The sequence below is a fragment of the Diabrotica undecimpunctata genome, chromosome 1 (genome assembly GCF_040954645.1).
Source record: "Diabrotica undecimpunctata isolate CICGRU chromosome 1, icDiaUnde3, whole genome shotgun sequence".
In the NCBI taxonomy this organism is placed as follows: Eukaryota; Metazoa; Arthropoda; class Insecta; order Coleoptera; family Chrysomelidae; genus Diabrotica; species Diabrotica undecimpunctata.
The window spans coordinates 75031119-75051896 of record NC_092803.1 but is presented as its reverse complement, the minus strand read 5'-3'; the positions used below and the strand labels follow the sequence as shown (position 1 = coordinate 75051896).

General features: G+C 33.3%; 2 protein-coding genes across 2 annotated transcripts in view; both read left to right on the top strand.

Annotated features, from left to right (window-relative positions):
- Positions 1–20778, top strand: part of LOC140432302 (uncharacterized) — an 803181-nt gene that overhangs the window by 157546 nt on the left and 624857 nt on the right. The window lies entirely within an intron of this gene.
- On the top strand, positions 5770–19122 carry LOC140450740 (uncharacterized). The gene is made up of 2 exons (XM_072544413.1): positions 5770–6300; positions 18347–19122. The coding sequence occupies exons 1-2, from the start codon at positions 5868–5870 to the stop codon at positions 19099–19101; spliced, it is 1188 nt and encodes a 395-aa protein (XP_072400514.1). The 5' UTR covers positions 5770–5867; the 3' UTR covers positions 19102–19122.

The window sequence follows — 20778 nt, the reverse complement described above, 5'->3', positions numbered from 1 at the left end:
ATATTGAGCTCAGAGTCAAGCACATATTTCCCAATGATGATATTAAATTGGAACTTATGAAATCCATTCAACAAGATCAACCTATAGTTATTCCGTTTAGAAAGTGGGAATTGCATGAATTACCAGCACTTACCAAAGGCGCTAGACGTGAAGTTTGGGCTGTAAAAACTGGCAATGCAGTGGAAAGACCCCGTTATGTCATTGTTTTCTTTCAAACCAACAAACGTGACAAGAATTCAGCTGATCCCACCTTATTTGACAATGTCGATATTCAAAGTATCAGATTATCTTTAAATGGTGAATATTGGCCAAACGAGCGAATGCAGTTGGATTTTAGCAAAACTGACTACAATGAGGCCTATTTCAACTATACCGAATTTTATCCTAGCTACATACATTCCCAACAAAAGCGACCTCTACTCGATTTCTCAGCTTTCAAGAATCACGCATTGTTTGTCATCGATTGTTCGAAACAAGAAGAAAGCATGAAAGCATCCACTGTTGACGTAAAACTCGATATTGAAGCGAATAATGGTTTTCCCGAAAATACCAAGGCTTATTGCATTATAATTCATGATTGTGTAATGGAGTACTTCCCTCTCACCGAAATTGTAAAAAGTCTAAATTAGATGCATAAATTGCCAGTAGTACACGAGCAGTCATCATGAGAGTAGCATTCGTAGATATTCAGGGATTCGATGTGGACGGATGGTTTGTTCCCAAAGAACTTACCATTGAAATAGGTTTTAAACGAAGTCATTACATCTTTTTGCCTCAGAAACCATTTAATGCGCTAAGTAATGGGGATAGGACGACTGCCTCATACGTGGAGAAAAAACTGCTTGGAATTCGATACTCTGATGGGCAAGTAGAATTGTCCAAAATCAATGAAATACTAGAAACCAAGTTGTTGTATGCAGCAGATTACATCTACGTTCGAGGAGAACAAAAAGCAGAATATTTGGATAAGAAACGTCACGTTTTTGGAGTTTTTCCCATTATTATTGATGTTTGCAAGTTTGATGGTACGCCTCGTGCTACTGGAAACGTTGGCCCTACTGCAAACCCATGTCATGCCGCTGGATTATTTTCATGTACCGAAAGAAATTTGGATCGTCTACGTCACTGGTTTGCCAATAACCTAATACCATTGTAATTTTTGTATATGTATAAATAAATATATTAGAAATTAAACGTTTTTTTTTATTTAAAACATCTTTATTGATTGAGTCTTATATTACATGAAGATTCAAATTTTCTTCTTACAATTTCAAAAATAATTTTTAAAATTAAGATAAATACAGATGCTAATATTACACAGGACATTGTAAAGACATTATCTATTTCACTTTTCATATACTCGCTGGTGTTGTTGTTGTTGTTGCTGCTGACACCCGTGGTGTTGTTGTTGCTGACAAACATGGTATTGGTTGAATACGTCTTAATGGATATGTAGCTGGTGGCAGTTTTCTACAGGCCCAGGTGTCTTGCTGCTGCTGCTGTAGATTCAACTCTTCGGGTTTCCACGTTTTGTTGTCAAAATGCAGGTTATCTAATTGTCTTGTAATATGTTTAAAATCCTCATATGATTTAATGTCGATCTTTAACCGATCAAGTTTTCTTTGAAATTCTATTACTCTATGTATGTACTCGATGGGATTCATACTACTACTAACTATATCCTATGTAGAATGTCACATTTTATGTCTAGCAACATCTTGACTAACACATAACTGCCACGTTCTGCGTCGAATGTCACGTCCTGCGTTGAATGTCACATAACTGTCACGTTCTACGTCGAATGTCACGTGACATTTCACGTTCTGCATCGAATGTCACGTCCTGCGTTGAATGTCACATAACTGTCATGTTCTACGTCGAATGTCGCGTGACATTTCACGTTCTGCGTCGAATGTCACGTCCTGCGTCGAATGTCACGTTCTACGTCGAATGTCACGTTCTGCGTTGAATGTCACATAGCTGTCACGTTCTACGTCGAATGTCACGTCCTGCGTCGAATGTCACGTTCTACGTCAAATGTCACGTTCTGCGTTGAATGTCACATAGCTGTCACGTTCTACGTCGAATGTCACGTGACATTTCACGTTCTGCGTCGAATGTCACGTGACATTTCACGTTCTGCGTCGAATGTCACGTCCTGCGTTGAATGTCACATAACTGTCACGTTCTACGTCGAATGTCACGTCCTGCGTAGAATGTCACGTGGCATTTCACGTTCTACGTCAAATGTCACGTCCTGTCTCGAATGTCACGTTCTACGTCGGATGTCACGTTCTATTAGGCACTGTATGGACAAGAAGAAGAAGAATGTTCATACTGATCGTTGACATGGCTTCTGTGTGTCACCAACGCTTTCATTTGACACCTCATACGTCAAAATCATGCCAATAGCAACGAAGATACGTTCTAGCGCCCATTTGGCAATGCTGCCATCTTTGTTTTTTGTGTCCCCGTCTCCTCCCCGTTCCAACGAGCCCTCGTACGTCACGATCGGACCAATAGACACAAAGATATGACGTAATGACCTTTTGGCATGCTCCGATGCGCACGGCACATACTGCGTTCAACCCCATTTTTCATCCCCTTTCCAACGAGCCCTCGTACGTCATCCTACGTTAAGCCGTTTGGAACTTACGACCGGGGGTTGCGATTTTAGGGGATGCGAATTAGGGGATGAGCCCAGATATACATAGACTATCTACTACTTCTGCCACGTATGTCATTATTGGTCTGATGACTGTTTTGTAAATTCTGCCTTTCGTTTCTTTCCCGATATATTTATTTCTCCATATTGTTTCGTTTAGGCAGCCTGCGGCTCTGTTTGCTCTATTCACTTGATCTTCCACTCCGGTTTCGAGCTTTCCGTAGCTAGATAATGTGATGACTTGATATTTAAACTCCATCACTTGTTCTATTATCTGACCTTCCAGCTCCAATTTACATCTTAGTAAATTTGCTGTTATAACCATGCATTTTGTCTTTGTTGGGGAAATTAACATGTTAAATTTTCTGGCGGTTATACTAAATTGGTGCAGCATACGTTGTAAATCATCTTCACTTTAAAAGAGTCGTATTGCGTCGTCTGCATAGCAGAATATTTTCAGTTGTTTTTCTCCCATTTGGTATCCTTTTTTAGTTCTTACTTTTTTTATTATTTCGTCCATAATCACGTTGAACAATAGAGGACTCAGGGAATCTCTCTGTCTTATCCCATTGCCAACTTCAATAGGGTTGGTTAGTTCTTCTTCTACTTTTACTTTTATTGTGTTGTTTTGGTATATATTTTCGATTGTTTTGTCTCTTGCATTTAGTAAGTGGATAAAGTATTTTAATTTGACCCGATCAAATGCCTTTTTAAGGTCCACGAAACATAGATATGCCGGTTTGTTGTATTCTAATGACTTCTCGTGCACTTTCCTCATTATAAATATATTTGTTAATTTGTTATTGTTAATTTGACTGTTGTGTTTAATAAATTAATTCCTCTGTGGTTTTCTGGGTCATATTTGTCTCCATTTTTGAAGAGAGGTATTAGGATGCTTAATCTCCATTCTTGAGGAATTCTGTTTTGTTCCATTATTTTTTGAATTAGTTTTAGTCGTTGTTTGGTCAGATCTGGTCCTCCATACTTTAGGAGTTCGTTCGGTATTATGTCCTCTCCTAGTGATTTTCTATTTTTAATTTGCTTTATGCTTCCTTTACCTCTTTCTCCTCAATATTTATTTCTTCGTTTGTCGTCACCTCTGGTGTATATCCATTATACACCATATCCATTATTAAATACTCATTTAATGGTCATGTCCAATACTGGATCCCTTCAACATTTAGTCTTCCTGTTTATAGCAGAATATAGCATTTTTTATTTCTATGTATTTACCAGTAATTTAAAAAAAAAACGTGTGTCCCTTAAATGGACCATTTGGCATGTGTCCATTTTAGGAACATACGTTTAATTGTAGATCCAGTATTGGACACCCAAAATCAATCTTTTTAACGACAAAAATCCACTAAAAACAATAAACACACATTAAACTACATACCTTTACTATTTATTCACCTAAGTAAACTCAATAAAACACCAATTTTTAAGTTTGTATAAGTTAAGAAACTGATTCACTTTCTTATAACCAACGTTAATAATTCGACTGTCTTGTCGCCAAAATTGACATGTGGCAAATTCTTTTCATTTTAATACAACTAGCGGCATCTGGAGGAAGCAGTTGCACACAGAGTAAAGATTACAGATTTCTATTAAAGGTTTTACGTATTTGTGAAGGCAATAAGAGTAAAAAGTTGATAATATGCATTAATTTGTGTCCATCACTGGTTCCGTGTCGAAAACTGGTTCCAGTACCCTACCTTAATTTTTGCTATATAAAATATTTTAGCATCAACGATAGAGTTTATTTTCAAGCCGTACCTATTTGGTTTGGATTCGCACCGACCTCTGAATGCCCATAATGTCTCATTAACTGTAGCGTACTGTGAAATAAAGAAGTACTTCGATATATTTGCGTTAAACTTATTAAACACTCTCTGAATGGCAGCCAGTTATCAACAGCTTGTTTCTCTGGTCTTAAGGTAGTATCGTCAAAATGCAAGTTCTGAAGTAACAGTTTGAAACTTTCCTTAGACATGATTAGCCGAAAAATGAATAAGCTCATATCGTCTGAAGAGCTCCAAAGCATTTTGATCGTTTGCCTGTTTTACCACCAATATACAGTAATCCAAATAAGACTTTGAGTTCATCTATATCTGTTAGCCTTGCTGTCCATAGCCAAGCTCCATATTTCCATTGCTGTTCTTTGTACCCAGCTTCACATTTTACTCCTGGCAATTAGGTTTCTAAATTGTCAGCACGAGTTCGCACCTTCTTACGTTGATTTAAATGTTTTTTTCATTATGTACCGTCACAAGTCGTTCTCCTAACTGCTAAAATAGACACCACGTCATCGTTGGACATATCTTTTTCCGAATCACTATTCTCATTTTAAACCTTCGGTAAAAGTGGTCGTTATCAAAGCTGGAATCACTATCCTCTGCTACATCAAACTTCGTTAAAAAGTCATCTAAATCTCTCTTTTTCAGCTTTATAACTGCATGTAGACATTTTCTGAAAGAAAAGTGTGAAATGAAACAAAAAAGTATTTTCTGCATAATTATTACCTACAAAAAAAGTAAAAAAGTACACAACACCTTGAATTTTATCAATAAAACAAATTAATATTAGACTGTCATTCATACAAATTTAATAATACCAACAATAACATTGGTCTTTGAGACAAAATTTGCCGATAATTTCATGAGCACCTGACACTGAATCAAACCTCAACACTAAAAACAGACTTTTAAATCAGGTAGCTACTGACAACGACCAATATACATAATAAACGATTCAGGTATAATCGTAAAAACTTGAAGTAGTCCATCTCACAGACCGAATGTTAGTCATGGAAGGTTAACACCAAAATGATAATTAATTATTACAACTAATCGCTGTGTCAAGTTTATAGAAGAAACGTGAGGAAAGATATCCGAAGTCGACTAAAAAGTACATTTCTATAACAATAATTAGATTGTTGAAATTAAATATTAAATATTAAAAAGATTGTATAAAAAAATAATCTTAAACTTTGTGAACTCCTCACTTAGACATCACATGAACAGTTAATTCCCTGATACTAATACGAGATTTTATCTGAACAACAAATTAACTCGCCGCGGTATTATTAACAGCCTTGAATCATTTTAAGTGATAATAGTAGAAAAAGCATTGACATCAATAACAATAATTATTTTAAACACGATCTAGTCAGAGTCAGTATCAATCATATCCACGGTTAAGCATGTCTTGCACACAAATAAAACAGTTAGAAGCATTATTAGGGAAACAACTAGTTAAAAAAACTATTAAAAATGTGAATATTAACAACCTCACAGCTCCAGGTGAAAACTTTGGTAGTATAATGTACAAATTGGATATTGTGTTGAATAATAACGATAATGGTACCGAAGAGATACTCCACGCAGTTGCAAAAACCCTTCCAGCGGCGGAACTCTGGAGGAAAATATTTAATATTCAAGTAACTTACACAAATGAAATGGCTTTTTATCAGATAGTTCTGCCTACTTTTCAGGAATTCCAGCGTAGTTTAGGAATTGATAACGTAATTAACTGTTTTGCTGAATGTTTAGCAGTAAGGAAAAACCTATTGGGTAATGATAGTGACGTTATCGATGATGATGCTGTTATAGTTCTTGAGAATTTAATATCTAAAGGTAAGTTATCTTTGATCTGTTATATTAAGTTTTTGGTTTTTAATTATTGCTTTAATGGTTGATGGAAAGTAAACAATTTAAAGGTAAACAACTTTTAACTAAAATATTTTCATGGTACATCGTATTACTAGTATCGCACTTAACTTTTTAGTCACGTCTTATGTTAAATGATTCAAAATATACTTAACAACAGCAAAAATATGAAATACAGCAATATTTTTTACTTTTACTTTAAGTAATTATAAATTATTTTTTTAATTTAGGGTCATCTACATTTTTCCGTAATGTGCTAACCAATTCTTTATATACTTAAAGGTGTCGAGTACTATATGTTCTGATGTTTAAGAGTCACTAGTAAATTTCTCCATTACAAGCATATATTAAATATTTTGTTTTTATGGGATTAAAACCTAAATTGATTTTAATATAAACTACATTTTACGTTTGTTTTTGAGGTTTAAAAAAGATTAGTTTAAAATGAAGCAGGTTATTTAAAGCGTGGGCGTGGCATGGGCGTGGTTGTTTATTAAGTGCCGCTTTGTTATACCGATTTGACAAGTGTCTACTTAGCCTCAATCTTGTAGGCAAAAAGCCATGTTTTTGAGTTAAAAATTCTGAGGGTGGTAATTTCACACTCGGGTTGATATTTAATTCTGATTTTGGTGTTTATGTAGTATGTATTTATGTATTATACAGTGCTGATGGTCCATGAGGTCTAATGGATGATCATCTGCATATCTGAACTATACTGTGAATGTCTGGTCGTGTTTTTGCACAATATTATACTCAAATTTCTCCGTAAGAGTATCTGCTAAGAATGGATATATGTAGTTGAAAATGTAGTTGATTGAACTTTATAATGTAGTTGACAATAGGTGTTGTTTGTATTTGTGCATAGTGTAAACAGCTGCATTATAGCTGATATTTTCAGTATGTTAACTTTTTTGTTTTGATTTACTATTTTGTTTTACTCAACTTTCTTATCAAATAAATATTCTGTTTAATCATAAATGCTTAATTTAAATGTTCATTTATTTTGGTTTTATTCTAATTAATTCTTTATATAACCCCGTATTCACACTTCGTATCTAAGATCTGTGGTGAAATTTTATTGTTAAATAATTGGTGCCCAATGATCTACTCGTAGGTAGTAGTTCTACTGTTATACTGTTACATATTTTAAAAGTTTTTTTCCAAATACACATTGGTGAAAGGGATAGTAGTATCAAAACTGACTAGCATATTAGGAGGGTTGTACTCTATTTCTTCTAGTTTGTGCTGTAAAGTCATGTTAAATATTATTGTGTTATACGCTAATGGTTGTTCTATATATAGGAGACACTTTGACAGTTTTCTGTAAGGAGAACCCAAGCTGCTCCAAATTTTTTTTAAATAGATGGCTTTGGTAAAGATCAATTAGCCAGACGATTTTTTTTCTCCAACATAATAACAATTAAAAATATATATATATGTATTGTGACAATTGGGGTTTATAGAAAATAATTTATAAGTTATATACTACATAATATTAGATATAAAAAAGTATTTGATTATTTTAAATAAGTTATATACTAGAGAAATTTATAAAAATATATTTATGTGAGGGCATTTTAAGAAATTAGCATATAATAATTGTAAAAAGTTGTATTTTAGTAATTATAATGTGGTAGATACATTTAAGTGAGCCATGTGACTAGGCAACCAACTATACAAACTCTGTCTCCAAGTTGACATTTTAGGAAATAAATTAATCATAAGGGAATATAAAGTGGGGTTATAATAATATATTGTTTGAAATGTGTATTTTATTAAATTAGAGTGTTAGTTACTAATTTGAATGTTTATTCTGATCTGAAAAGCCTAAATGTAAACAAAATTATTAATAGAAAAGAATGGAATTCTCTGGATCTCCGGAGATGGCCATGTTTGCGAAATGGTTTGTTCCAGAAAATTCAGACAAGTATTTAATAGAACTAAATAGAACATGATTTCTTACCAGATGGTTCTGGAATATCCAAAAAAGATATAAATACCCGTGATTTGGATTCAAGAGGGAAGTTTTTAGTCAGAAGTCAAGCAGTTTATTATGAAAGTTAGTAGATTAGTTAGTGAAGTCAATTGTTCACAGTTTTAGTAAGTCAGTCAAGCAGTTTAATAAGAAATATGAAAGTTAGTTGGAGATAGTCCAATTGTTTAATATAGTGAGTTAAATGAAGATTAAAAATTATGCATATATTTAATGCACATTTATAATTATACACAAATAATTATTGAAGATTATAAAAGTATATTAGAAGAATATTGGATGGACATTGGAAGGAATTAAAATTATATTATGATTGGAGATTAGTATAAATCAACTTATAATAATTGCATATTGGTATATTGAAAAGAAGAATAAATATAAATGGTGTTTGGTTGGTGGTATATAAATGCTGGTGAAGAAAACTATATCTTAAATTGGTAGAAGCTGATAATTGGAAAAAGTAATTTCACAAAAACAAGGATAACCGAAGTACGAAGACATTCAGTGGTGATTAGAATCTATATAGTGGAAAACAGTTCATTTAGGCATTCAGTGAAAGAAAGGTACAAAATTTTGTTAATATAATTTAGTTAGTGTCATAACAATTTCAATTTTGAAGATAGTTTTGTTTAAATTTTAGATTGTCTATAGAATTTAATTAGTTTTATAAGAATATCAATTTAAAGATAGTTTATTTTAAATTTACATTGGCTAGGTTAGATATATATATGTGTGTTTCATAATAGTTATAATAAAGATAATTTAAAAAAGTACTTACAAGCTAATTCTTTGAGAACCGCGATAAAAACCCTATATTATTAAAAATACTCATTGCTCATCATTCAAACAAATAATACATCATAACAGTATATATATATATATATATATATATATATATATATATATATATATATATATATATATATATATATATTTAGAGATTCTACAGTATTCACTGCCTTCCCTCGCTCAACCGTTTCCATCTCTCTCTGTTGTTCCATTCTACATCGTTTAGGCCTCTCTTACTCATGGCGTCGTCTACTTCGTTCCTCCAGGATTTTCGGGGTCGTCCTCTTTTCCTCCTTCCTATGGGGCTCCATTCGGTTATTCTCTTTATCCATCTGCTGTCGCTAGTTCTTCTTACATGTCCATACCACTTTAATCTTTTTTGTTCTATATATGTTAGTATGTCTGTTTCTATTGATGTTCTTTGCTTTATTTCGTCATTACTTCTCCTATCCATTCTTGTTACTCTGCAGCATCTTCGCAGGCATTCCATCTCTGTTGCTACTATCTTACTGCTGTTTTTCTTGTTTATGATCAAATTTTCAGCCCCATATGTCATAATACTTCGCACTAATGTTTTATAAATCTGCGTTTTTGTCTTCATATTTAGGTGTCTATCCCACCATACTGAGTTAAGTTGTCGGATTGCTGTTCTTGTTTGTCCTAATCTTTGTGTAATTTCTTCCTCTGTTGTTGCCTTTTTCGTGAATATAAACCCCAGGTATTTGAATTTATCCTTTCCTTTGATTGTTAAGTTGTCATCAATCTGTAGATCTTCTATGTCTTCTTCATTTGTAGATAGGTACTCTGTTTTCGCGAGGTTAATATCTAGGCCAGCCTTGGTATATTCTTCTTGTAGTTTCTTCATCATGTAGCTGAGGTCGTCTTGGTCTTGTGCAATCACTACCTGATCGTCTGCAAAGCTTAAGGTATATAGGTATTCGTTCCGTACCGGTACTCCCATGCCTTCGCATTTTCTTTTCCATGTAGTCAAGGCTTTTTCTAAGTATATTTTGAATAGGGTTGGAGATGTGGAACAACCCTGCAGGAGCCCTTTTGTTGTGGTGAAGTCTCCTATGATTCTTGTTCCCATTTTAATGGACACTTTATTTTCTTTATATAGAGCTTTTGTAGCTTCTATGAGCTCCGTCTGTATTTCTAATTTGTACATTGCCTCCCATAGTTCTGACCTTGGTACAGAGTCATACGCCTTTCTCAGGTCCACAAATGCCAATTGTATATCTCTATTTTTTGCTTTTTTCTTTTCCAACAGTTGTTCCAGTTTGTATATGTGGTCTATGCATGATCTTCCTGCCGTGAAGCCTGCCTGATCCTCCCCGATTTTGCCTTTTATCGCTTGCTCTATCTTTTCTCGCAGTATCTTCCCATATAATCTTCCTATTGATGATATTACGCTTATTCCTCTGTAGTTTTCGCATCGTTTTCTATCTCCTTTCTTAAATATAGATGTCATATATGCCTCCGTCCATTCCTTTGGGAGCTGTTCTCCATTTATGGCTTTCTGAAATATCCATTGTATCATCCGGTGTAATTTTTTTGATCCGTATTTTATAAGCTCAGGTGAGATGCCTCCAGGTCCCGGTGCTTTCTTATTTTTGATTGCTTTTATGGCCGTTCTCATTTCCCTATCTGTTATTTCTATTTCGTGTTGTGGGAATCTGCTTCGTCTTCGATTGTTTTCTTTTCCAATGAATTGTGGTCTTTGTTCTGTTAATAGTTCCTTGTAGTAGTCCTTCCATTCTTTGTCCTGTATATTTCCCAATTTAATTTTTTCTTTTGAGTTTTGTTTCAATTTTCTCAGTACTTTCCATGACTCCGAAGTTCTTGTACCTCCTATATATGTTTCAATATTTAAGCAGATTCTTTCCCATTCTTCATTATTTTGCTGTGTTATTTGTTTTTTCACTTCTCTATCTTTTTCTCTATATTCTTTATAAACTTTGTCGTTGTTTGTAGTCAGCCATTTTCTGTATAGTTGCTTTTTTTCTTCAATTATTCTTTCATAATAGTGCTGTTTATTTGTTATATGTTCTTTTTCCCCAAGGGCTTCGAATGCTGCTTGCTTTATACTCGCCTTTATATATGCTCGTATATTTCTTCGATGTTGCCGTATCTAAATTCTATTAATTTTTGGTCTAGACGTTGTTGGTATAGTTCTCTTATTGATTGTTCTTGGAGTAGTTCTATATTGTATTGTTTTTCTCTTATAGTGTTCAACGGTTCTTCTGTGGAGGGGGTCTTGTTATGTTTCCAATTAATGCCCATTTTTGCTGTCAGTAGTCTATGGTCCGTTCCACATTCTGCTCCTCTTTTGACTCGCACATCTTTGATCTTTATTGTGGTATCTTGTTTGATTATTATGTAGTCTATTATCGATTTCAGCTTTCGTGTTTCTTGCGTCGATGTATATTTATGAATAAAAAAAATATTTATGAATATTTATGAATAAAAAAAAATAAATAAACAAAAAAAACTTTACAGAAATTTAGAGAAAACTCATCCTTCTTCACAATAACAATGCTTAAAGTATTAGTACAGTAAAAGTAAGTGTGTATGTTTTTTTTTAAGCTTTTCGTTACCCACTTACAAAATCTAACTAGTTGCAGAATTGCTAACAAAGAGATGGTTAGTAATTTACAATTTCATTTTGCACCTTTTGGCGTGATTATAAATTATACAATTTAAATTTATGGGTAAGCCAATCTATTTAATGAACAACCAAGTAGAATGTGTGTTAAGTCTCCAAGTTTACCACATAAACATGAGGAATCATCAATTAAACCAATTTTACATTTATAGCTTGGTGACATTGCATGACTTGCTCTTATTCTGTTTAAAGTAATAATAAAGTTCCTGTTGTTTTGGTTGTGGAACCATTTTATTATCGGGATTTGGACTTGAGATGATTTATAATTTAATCCTATTTGTTTGCTGTCACATAGTTCTTGCTATTTAGTCTTTAAAGTAGAACTTTAAGTGTGGAATTCAAATTTGTATATGGAATACACTGGTTAATAGAATCTCTGTGTAAGTCCGAGGCGGATTTTGCAAACTTATCAGCAATTTCGTTTCCTTGTATACCCGAATGCCCTTTGATCCAAACTATTAACACCTCCCGTTGCGAGCTAAGTATTTCGTGATTGGTCTGTAGTATTTTTACTTCTAGAGGACTTCAGTTCTTGGTCGCACTTATATTTTTTAGTCTCTCTGTGACACCTCTACAATCCGTAAATATGACGCTTTTGAGTCTATACGTCCTAAGTATATATTTTAGAGCTTCACTTATTGCAAACATTTCTGCTTTATATCTCGTTGCCTCATCTGGCAATCTGAACTCTACATGATATTTTGAGGTGTGATCGTAAAACGTTGAACCTGTACGAATTGTTTTGATCCATCGGTGTAAATCTGATAATAGTCAGGCCATCGTTGATTGACCGTTTCGAGGAAGTGGTAGTTTTTGTCAATCTGAAACGTCTTAATTTTTTTTGAAAAAAGTATATGCGGATGTTCTGAAAATATTGGTTGGGTTTTTGATGTGTACAGTATCGACCTGAATTGGAAAAGAGTGGTATAACTTTCACAAATTAGCGGAGTGTTCTTTTTTAGCCAATAAGACTCTGTGAGTACTGAAATTAACAGTTCATGGATAGGAATTATATAACTTGCGGATTTAGCAAATATTTTGTGATAAACTTGTTACTAATTAGTTGCCTTCTTAGTTGTGCTGCTTCAAATTATTCGGAGTCGTAGGTGTTAGTGTTATTCTTTACAAGTCTGTCAGATATTTTTCTTAAATTTATGGAGTGTTTTGTATTAGGTTTTCCAAATATTTGGTTTTGTCCTTTTGTAGTTCTTTGTAAGTTTCATTTGTGAGTAATTCTTGAATTTTCTCCTGGTATTGAATTGTGTCTGATTACAGTTATCCTTATCAGCTTATAATATTATTATAGGCTCATCTTTTTTTAAAAGTTCGATAGCTTTGAGTTCCTTTTAACTAACAATTTTAATATTTTGCTTTTCTCCATGGGCACAATGTAAATATGCATCAATAGTAATGAGATAAACAGATTTCAAAACGAGAAAAATTAAAAAAGCAGCCCTCATCTTACTTAATAAAGAAAAATGTGTAGCAAATCCATAAACAGAATATCTATCTTAAGTTCATCATCATCATTATCAACTTCCAACGTTCACTGGTGGGCATAGGCCTCCCTCAGTTCTTTCTATCTGCTTCTGTCTGGTGCATTAAGTTACTGCTAACACGCTTTAGGTCGGAAGTCTATCTGGTTGGTCTTCCTCCGCTCCGTAGTCCTTTTTTTCGTAGTAGACACTCGACAATATGTTTTATCAATCAGTTGTCTGATAATCTGTCGATATCTCCTGCCAATTCCATTTTAGCGACGCGATTTTTTCGATGGCGTCTGTTATTTGTGTTTTACGACGTATTTATTCCATAGAGATTTGGTCTCCCAGAGAGACATCCAACATCCGCCGCTCTAATAGCCCTCTTGGTCACGCAAATCTTATTCAGCACCTTTTTTGCGGGTGTTAATGTTTCCGCTCCGTATGTGAGTACAGGTTATAAACATTGGTCAAAATTTTTCTTTTGAGGTATATGGGTATGTCCGATTTAAATACATAGTTTAATTTACCATCGTATATTATCCTTGCCCAATTAAATTTTAGGTATTAAGTACTTATACGATGCAGTTTGCACAATATCTCTTCCATCAACAGTAATATTTTGATTTAGCACCAGATTGTGCATTATTTACGTCTTGTTCATATTAGCCTTCAATCTAAGCTCCATGAAAGCGTGATGTAATTATTATTCCGTCATCCATACGATCGGCTATAAGGACGATCTTATCGGTGAATCTCTCAAATGACTAAGCTTCTCTATATTTATGTTGATACCATGCTCATTCAGATTTGTCTTCTTACAAGTATGTTCAAAAAGCATCCTGAATAGCTTTACAGAGCTGTACTCCTCGCTGTTTACATAATTGATTTGTTTCTTGTTCAGATAATCTAACGCTAGTTGTAACGTTTTGGTGTAGATATATTTGATTTGGTTAGTATAGCGATGGTCTATTTGGCATTCTGTCAATGATTTTAATATTTTCTGCTGGTTTATGGTATCGAATGCTTTCTCGTAGTCCAAGAATATTGTTGCCAAGGGTTTGTTGCATTCTAAAGACTCCTCTTTTGGGTTCTCTATCACTATTAAGCAGTTGTTAGTACTGTATGCCGATCTAAATGCAACTTGTTCTGTAGGCGGCTAGAAGTCTAACTTAGCTTCCAGTCTTTTTTTGATAATTTTTGTGAAAATGTATTATATCTCCTTGCTTATCTCTCATAGATGCATTCAGTGAAATATTAAAAGGATTAGAAGTCAGAAAAAGAACGTATCAAGGTTAATGGATAATTAATTAGATTATAGTTAATTATAATTAACAAACATTAGATGTCTAAACAATATTTCCCCCACCGCTGCCTGCCAGAGTTCAATGGATACTTGCTATTGTGAGTACGATATAAGCGATAAATAGACGGTCAGAGACATAAACACATACTGCATAAACACCAACACATCATAATTTGGTATCAATCCGATAGTGAAATCATCACTATTAGAATTTTAAGCCTCACAGTATGGCTTTTTTGCCTATAAGATCGAGGACAAGTAAGACAACTGTCAAATTGGTATAACCAAGTGCTAAATAATAAGCATTCACATTTTAATAACCTCTTTATTTTCCAAAATAATATTTTTGAAAAAATTTCCGGAGTGGAAATCGAAACGTCAAAAACAAAGGTAAAATGTAATTTTTGCGATAATTTGTGGTTTTCGTTATATCTTCTTCTTCATGTACCATCTTAGAATTATCCGACCTTGGCGATCACCATTGGCTTCATGATCTACTACCACATGGAATAATTATCCTGTATTTGATATCTGAGTCCATTTACGAGTGTTATTAATCAAGAAACCTGTTTTCTTCCTACACATCTACAACCTTCTATTTTTGCTTTAAATTATTAGTTGTACTATTTCATATCAATTTCCTTAAACCATCTGTCCCATATATAATATTTTCCGATTTTTAATAGTTTTTGACAATTATCTATTTTTGTTGACTCTTATTAGTAATTCCTCATTTTTTTATTGTCAAAGGTATCTTTAGGATCCGTCTATAAATCCCAATTTCAATACTTTAATTCTTTTTATGCTTGATATTTTTAGTGTCCACACTTCTGCTCCAAAAAAAGTACAGACCAAGTATAACTTGGCCATTATTACTTAACCATTAACTTAACCATTCTTTTTTTTAGGTCCAAATTGAAATGATTATTTCAAAGAAATGTCTTCATGTTCATAAAATTAGATTTAGTTATTACTATTCTGCGTTTTTATTTCTATTTCTGGATCTATTTCGTCCATTAGGACAGTTCTAAAAATATATAATGTTGTGAACTTTTTCAACTTAGACTCTATTTATTTAAAGCTCTGCATCTGGAAATAAGTTAGGACTAAAGACTAAAAATTTGGTTGTTTTAGTTTATTGTAATGTATTATTTCCTCTCCTACTTTGTGAATACGATGAAGCAGAATTTGGAGACCTTCAATATTTTCTGACAGACTTACTGTATCATCCGCGTATCTAATAATAATCATTTAGTAGTTTCCCGTTGATTTTTATTTTCATATAGCATTCAAGTGCCTTTTGAAATTGATTCCAGTACAGATTTTTAATAGCACGATTATCTGTCATATATTCCTATATTTTTCATCATCTGTTTAGTCAGTATAAAGTGGCTTATACAATGAGGCTGGTTTACTAATGTAATGTATTTAAGGAGCTTTAGTGGGTTTGCCATAACCGTCTGGTGATGCAGTTCGCCCCTTTTTTTACATATTTATAAATTTGGATATGAGTGGCTAACATGGCGTTTGTCGAAGCCGTTTTAGCATGCTCATCTGTGATTTCATTACCAGGTATACTAATGTGAGACGGAATTCATATTAGAATAAGCTCAGTGAATAATTAAAAAAGGTGATGGTAAGAATGATGGATTTTTTGGATAAGGGGGTGATCAGTAATTATTCTCTTCTCATCGCGCCGTCTCCTTTCGAAGGTTTGCAATCCAAATGGCAATTGTAGTTTTGGAAACTGCTGCGCGAAAGATTTCTACGGATGAGCGGTCGAAAAATCTCCTCAGGTCTTTCAGCCACGAATTCTGGCGTCTTCCTACTGATATTTTGCCATGTACTTTTCCTTTCAGTATAACTTGAAGTAATTTGTATCTTTCGCCTCTCAACACATGACCCAACTATTGCATTTTCCTATCTTTGATTATTCTTAGTAATTCTTTTTGTTTACACATGCGACGAAGTACCTCGACATAAGTAACTCTTTGTACCCATGGAATTCTCAACATTCGTCTGTATAATATGTCCCAAAGGCATCTATTCTTTTTTCTATTTCAGAGTCCATTGTCCCATTTTTCAGTAATTATTGTTGAATACATAAAATGGAAGGTGAAAATGCACACATTTACAACTGTTTTTAATTAAAATATAGATTTAAACTCATTGAATTTTGCTAACCAAATAGTAGCAGATGGTGTCATATCCTTATTTATACGAGCGTATAATTTACTCCATGGTAGTGCCATTGTCTGGTTAGGATGATACTAACGCGGCGTTATTAACGCGATATAATTAGCATAACAGGGTCCTAACTCTTTCACTTGCACTATTTTTAACTTTCATTAAATCACAATTCTAGGTACCAGTTAGGAGCGATAATAGTTACATGCCACTTTATGTTGTGTATAAATTTTTATTTAATTTCAGAATTAAACATGTCACAAATTTCAAGTAAACTTCGTTGCTCTAAGTCTTTAAATTTGTTTTTAATTTTAGACAGTAGATAAATGCTCTTATCTACTATCATGATGCCAATGTCACGTTTTTTACAACCTCTTTAAGTAATTCTCTTAAACTATTGCTTTATGTATGCATCTGTTACCTATTTTTTCTAGGCAATCTAATAGATCTTTTATTAAGTAATAACTCACCACGTATTTTATATTAGAATTACAGTGAGTTTAAGCTACTTTTGCTAATCTGTTAGTTTCCACTCTATCCAAAATAGTTGTTTCTTCTGGCGACTTTCTAAAAAATGAAGGAAAAGTATGTAAATTCAACAACGTTTTAATGATTTTAGCTCAATTTGCCGCTTTTTATAACAAAAAATTCATTGGATGAACAGAGTCTACAGAATTCTTGTAGCCTTGATAATTTATAGTAAACTTTATAGTTGATATAATAAACTAAACAGTATAATTCCTGAGTTGGCTCGGCATTTCCCATCCCAAGTATGCTTTATGTCGTTTTATTTATAAACGTATTTCTATGCAACTTTTAGATAATAAAAATGCCTGCAAAGATAATACTTGGTTGAAATAATATGTAACAACTACTTATTGTGCTTTTGAATTCGAAAATATTTAAATGTGTTTAAATCTTTCGAAAGAACGATTTCCGAACTGGAAATTGAAATTGTTCTGAAGCTATTTTCTTGTGGCATTTTAAATTAATTACTATTTAAATGGGAAACAGCCACAATTAAAGGTTAAAATACGTTTATTGACGTTTCAATTTCCACTTCGGAAATCGTTCGGAAAGGAGAACGATTTCCGAAGTGGAAATTGAAACGTCAATAAACGTATTTTAACCTTTAATTGCGGCTTATTCCCATTTAAATAGTAATTAATTGGAAACTAAAACGTCAATAAACGTACTTTAACCTTCAATTGTGGCTTATTCCCATTAATATATCAATTAAGCCAAATATTAATGACACACTACATGCAAAAGTAATATAAAGAGTTTCAATGCAACCTAATCCTTTTTATTCTAACTAACCAGAATAGGATCATTGTGGTTTATCTTGATAATTTTAATAATTAGTTATTATATATTAAGATATATGTAATCTTTTTGGTAATTATTTTAATCCAAAAAGTATTTTTAAAATTTTTATTAAAATAGATAAATTATTGCAATTGAATTAAAAATAAAGGTAAAAACGTAACCTTTTGATAATAATTATTATTAAAATATTTATAATTACTAATAATTGTTTTGATAAAGAATATATGTACATAATCTGATATCTATATTCTGCTTTTATATTTTAGGTTACAACAATATCGATAGAGTAAAAGGATTCGATTTGAAAACGTCAAAAATTATTCTAAAAGACATTGCACATTTACATGCAGTTGGCTTATCTCTAAAATTAAAGGATCCTAAGAAGTTTGACGAAAAGGTCAAAAAGTACTGCCATGTATATGAACCACCTAAGGAAAACAGTGAAAATAATCTTTTAAAAGCTGTGGTAGCGGAAAATGAAGAGTGCCGTCAGTTTTTATCGAGCATTCATGGTTGGGGAGAAATCCCAAAGGCTGCACCGAGAGAGCCATTTGCGACCTTGGTACACCAAGATTTGTGGACCAATAACACTATGCAGAAATTCGAAAATGGAAACCCCGTTGGAAACAAACTAGTAGATTTACAAATTTATGAGTATGGATCTCCAGCAGCTGACGTGTTTTTCTTTATTTTTTCGAGTATTCCCCTAGAAGTACTAGAACCACATTTAGACGATTTACTTCATTTTTATCATGAAAACTTTACTGGTTTTCTTAAAAAACATAAATGTAATTTGGAATTTTCTTATGATCAGTTTTTAGATGAAATGGAATTTGTTTCCGCCTTTGAGTTCAGCCATGCACTTCTTTTTCATCTTGTAGCCGTAAATGGGAAAAAAGGAGGACACGAACCTGACGAGTTACCTTCGGTAGATAAATTTCTTAAATATATGTCTCAACCGGTAAAAGAAAAAGCGTGGTATATGGTGAAAGAATGTGTTAAAAGAGGATGGTTAAAATAAAAATATACACACATAACAAAAGGGTTTTTTTTATAAATCTTATTCCATAATGCTATAATAATTTTTATGTTTTCGTAACTTCCATCTGCCTCTTTAACGTTTTAAATGCCGCTACTAGAGAGGATTAAAATTTTAACTTGCGATTGAGATATGGTATCATTGGGGCTCTATGTATGGATAATATTTTGGTTTTATATAAAAAAAATCACCCAGTTCATTTTTATTATATTATGTTCCCAAACTGGGAACATTGGCATGTTTCAAGAGTAAAAAAATTAATTTTTTGACATGTTTGTTATAAAATATTTATTTTTAATTTGCTACATAAAAATCATATTATTTGCTATGGTAAGTAATGAAGCGCAGCTTATGCATCCTCTTCTCACATTTTCTACAACGCTGGCGCGTATTTTTTTGACAAACAAACATCTACCATGAGTATCTCTTGTCAGTATATGATTGACTCCATCATACCTGATGTCCTGAATAACGGACGCAGTCGGCCCACTTAATCTTTGTCGGGACACTATTTCTGCCATCAGAAGAGCTAGTGTCACTTCTTGACGAAAAGTTAGATGAGAAATGTTTTCCTTTGGATGTAAGTATTGATAGAATCGGAAAGAAGCAACGACTGCCATATTCAAAGCATTAGAAAACAGATTCCACTACCATTTTTTGACCGCAATCTGGGTAGGTAGCTGCTCAACATTCGATCCAGGAGGTCAACTCCCCCATCCCTTTGTTATATTTTCTTATTAGGTCCGGCTGAGGCATATCTTTCCTACTTTCATGTTTCACCCTTTGTTTCGATGTGTCGCATGTCGACTGGGTTGACTTTGAAATGATTACTTGCAACTGTAACGACATAGTTATCATTCCACTTGACACAAATGACTGTTCCGTCTGAACGAAAGTCGTAAACACCCCGTTTTTTTTTATCTCCTTTAAGTTCAGTAGCGGGCAATTAGCTGTACGGTTCTCGCGAATTGTTCCATAAGCTTGGACTCCTTGCTTTGCTAAATCTGTCAATAATTTGTGCCTTGTGAAAAAATTATCAAAGAACACTATTGTAGGGAATTTTGAACGACGGCAAGGAGGTCATTGACAACACGAGTTCCCAGTAGCACTGAACAATTTTCTGTTTTCCCACAATAGATTTGAGCATTGTATGGATAACTATATACTCCACAAAGCATCCATAACTTGAACCCGAATCTTTTAGGTTTATTTTTTATAAACATTTTAGCACAATGGTGTTTATGATATGGAACCATTTCTTCATCTATGCTTAATAATTCATGAAATATTTCAAATTGTTGAAATTGCACCAGAAACTTGTCATACAAAGGTTGGACCTTAGCTACTTTAGATGTAGTGAGGTTCTAATTGTCGCATGTATGTAAGTAATATTTGATAGAGCGAAATGTTTCTTTGCCCATAGTTTTTACAAATAATGGAGCAGACAGATCTTCTGCCGTAGACCAGTAATCGTTCTCGTTGGGAAGAGAGTGATAGCCGCTGAGTAGCTATAATCCATGAAAAGGCTTCAGTAATTTGAAAGGATGGATTATTATTTTCTCCATGAGTGTACAATAATGTATGTTCCAAGATAAATCTTATCATATCCGATGTAAAAAACAGGCCAAAAATTTCAAAACGTCACTTTCCAAGGTGCTC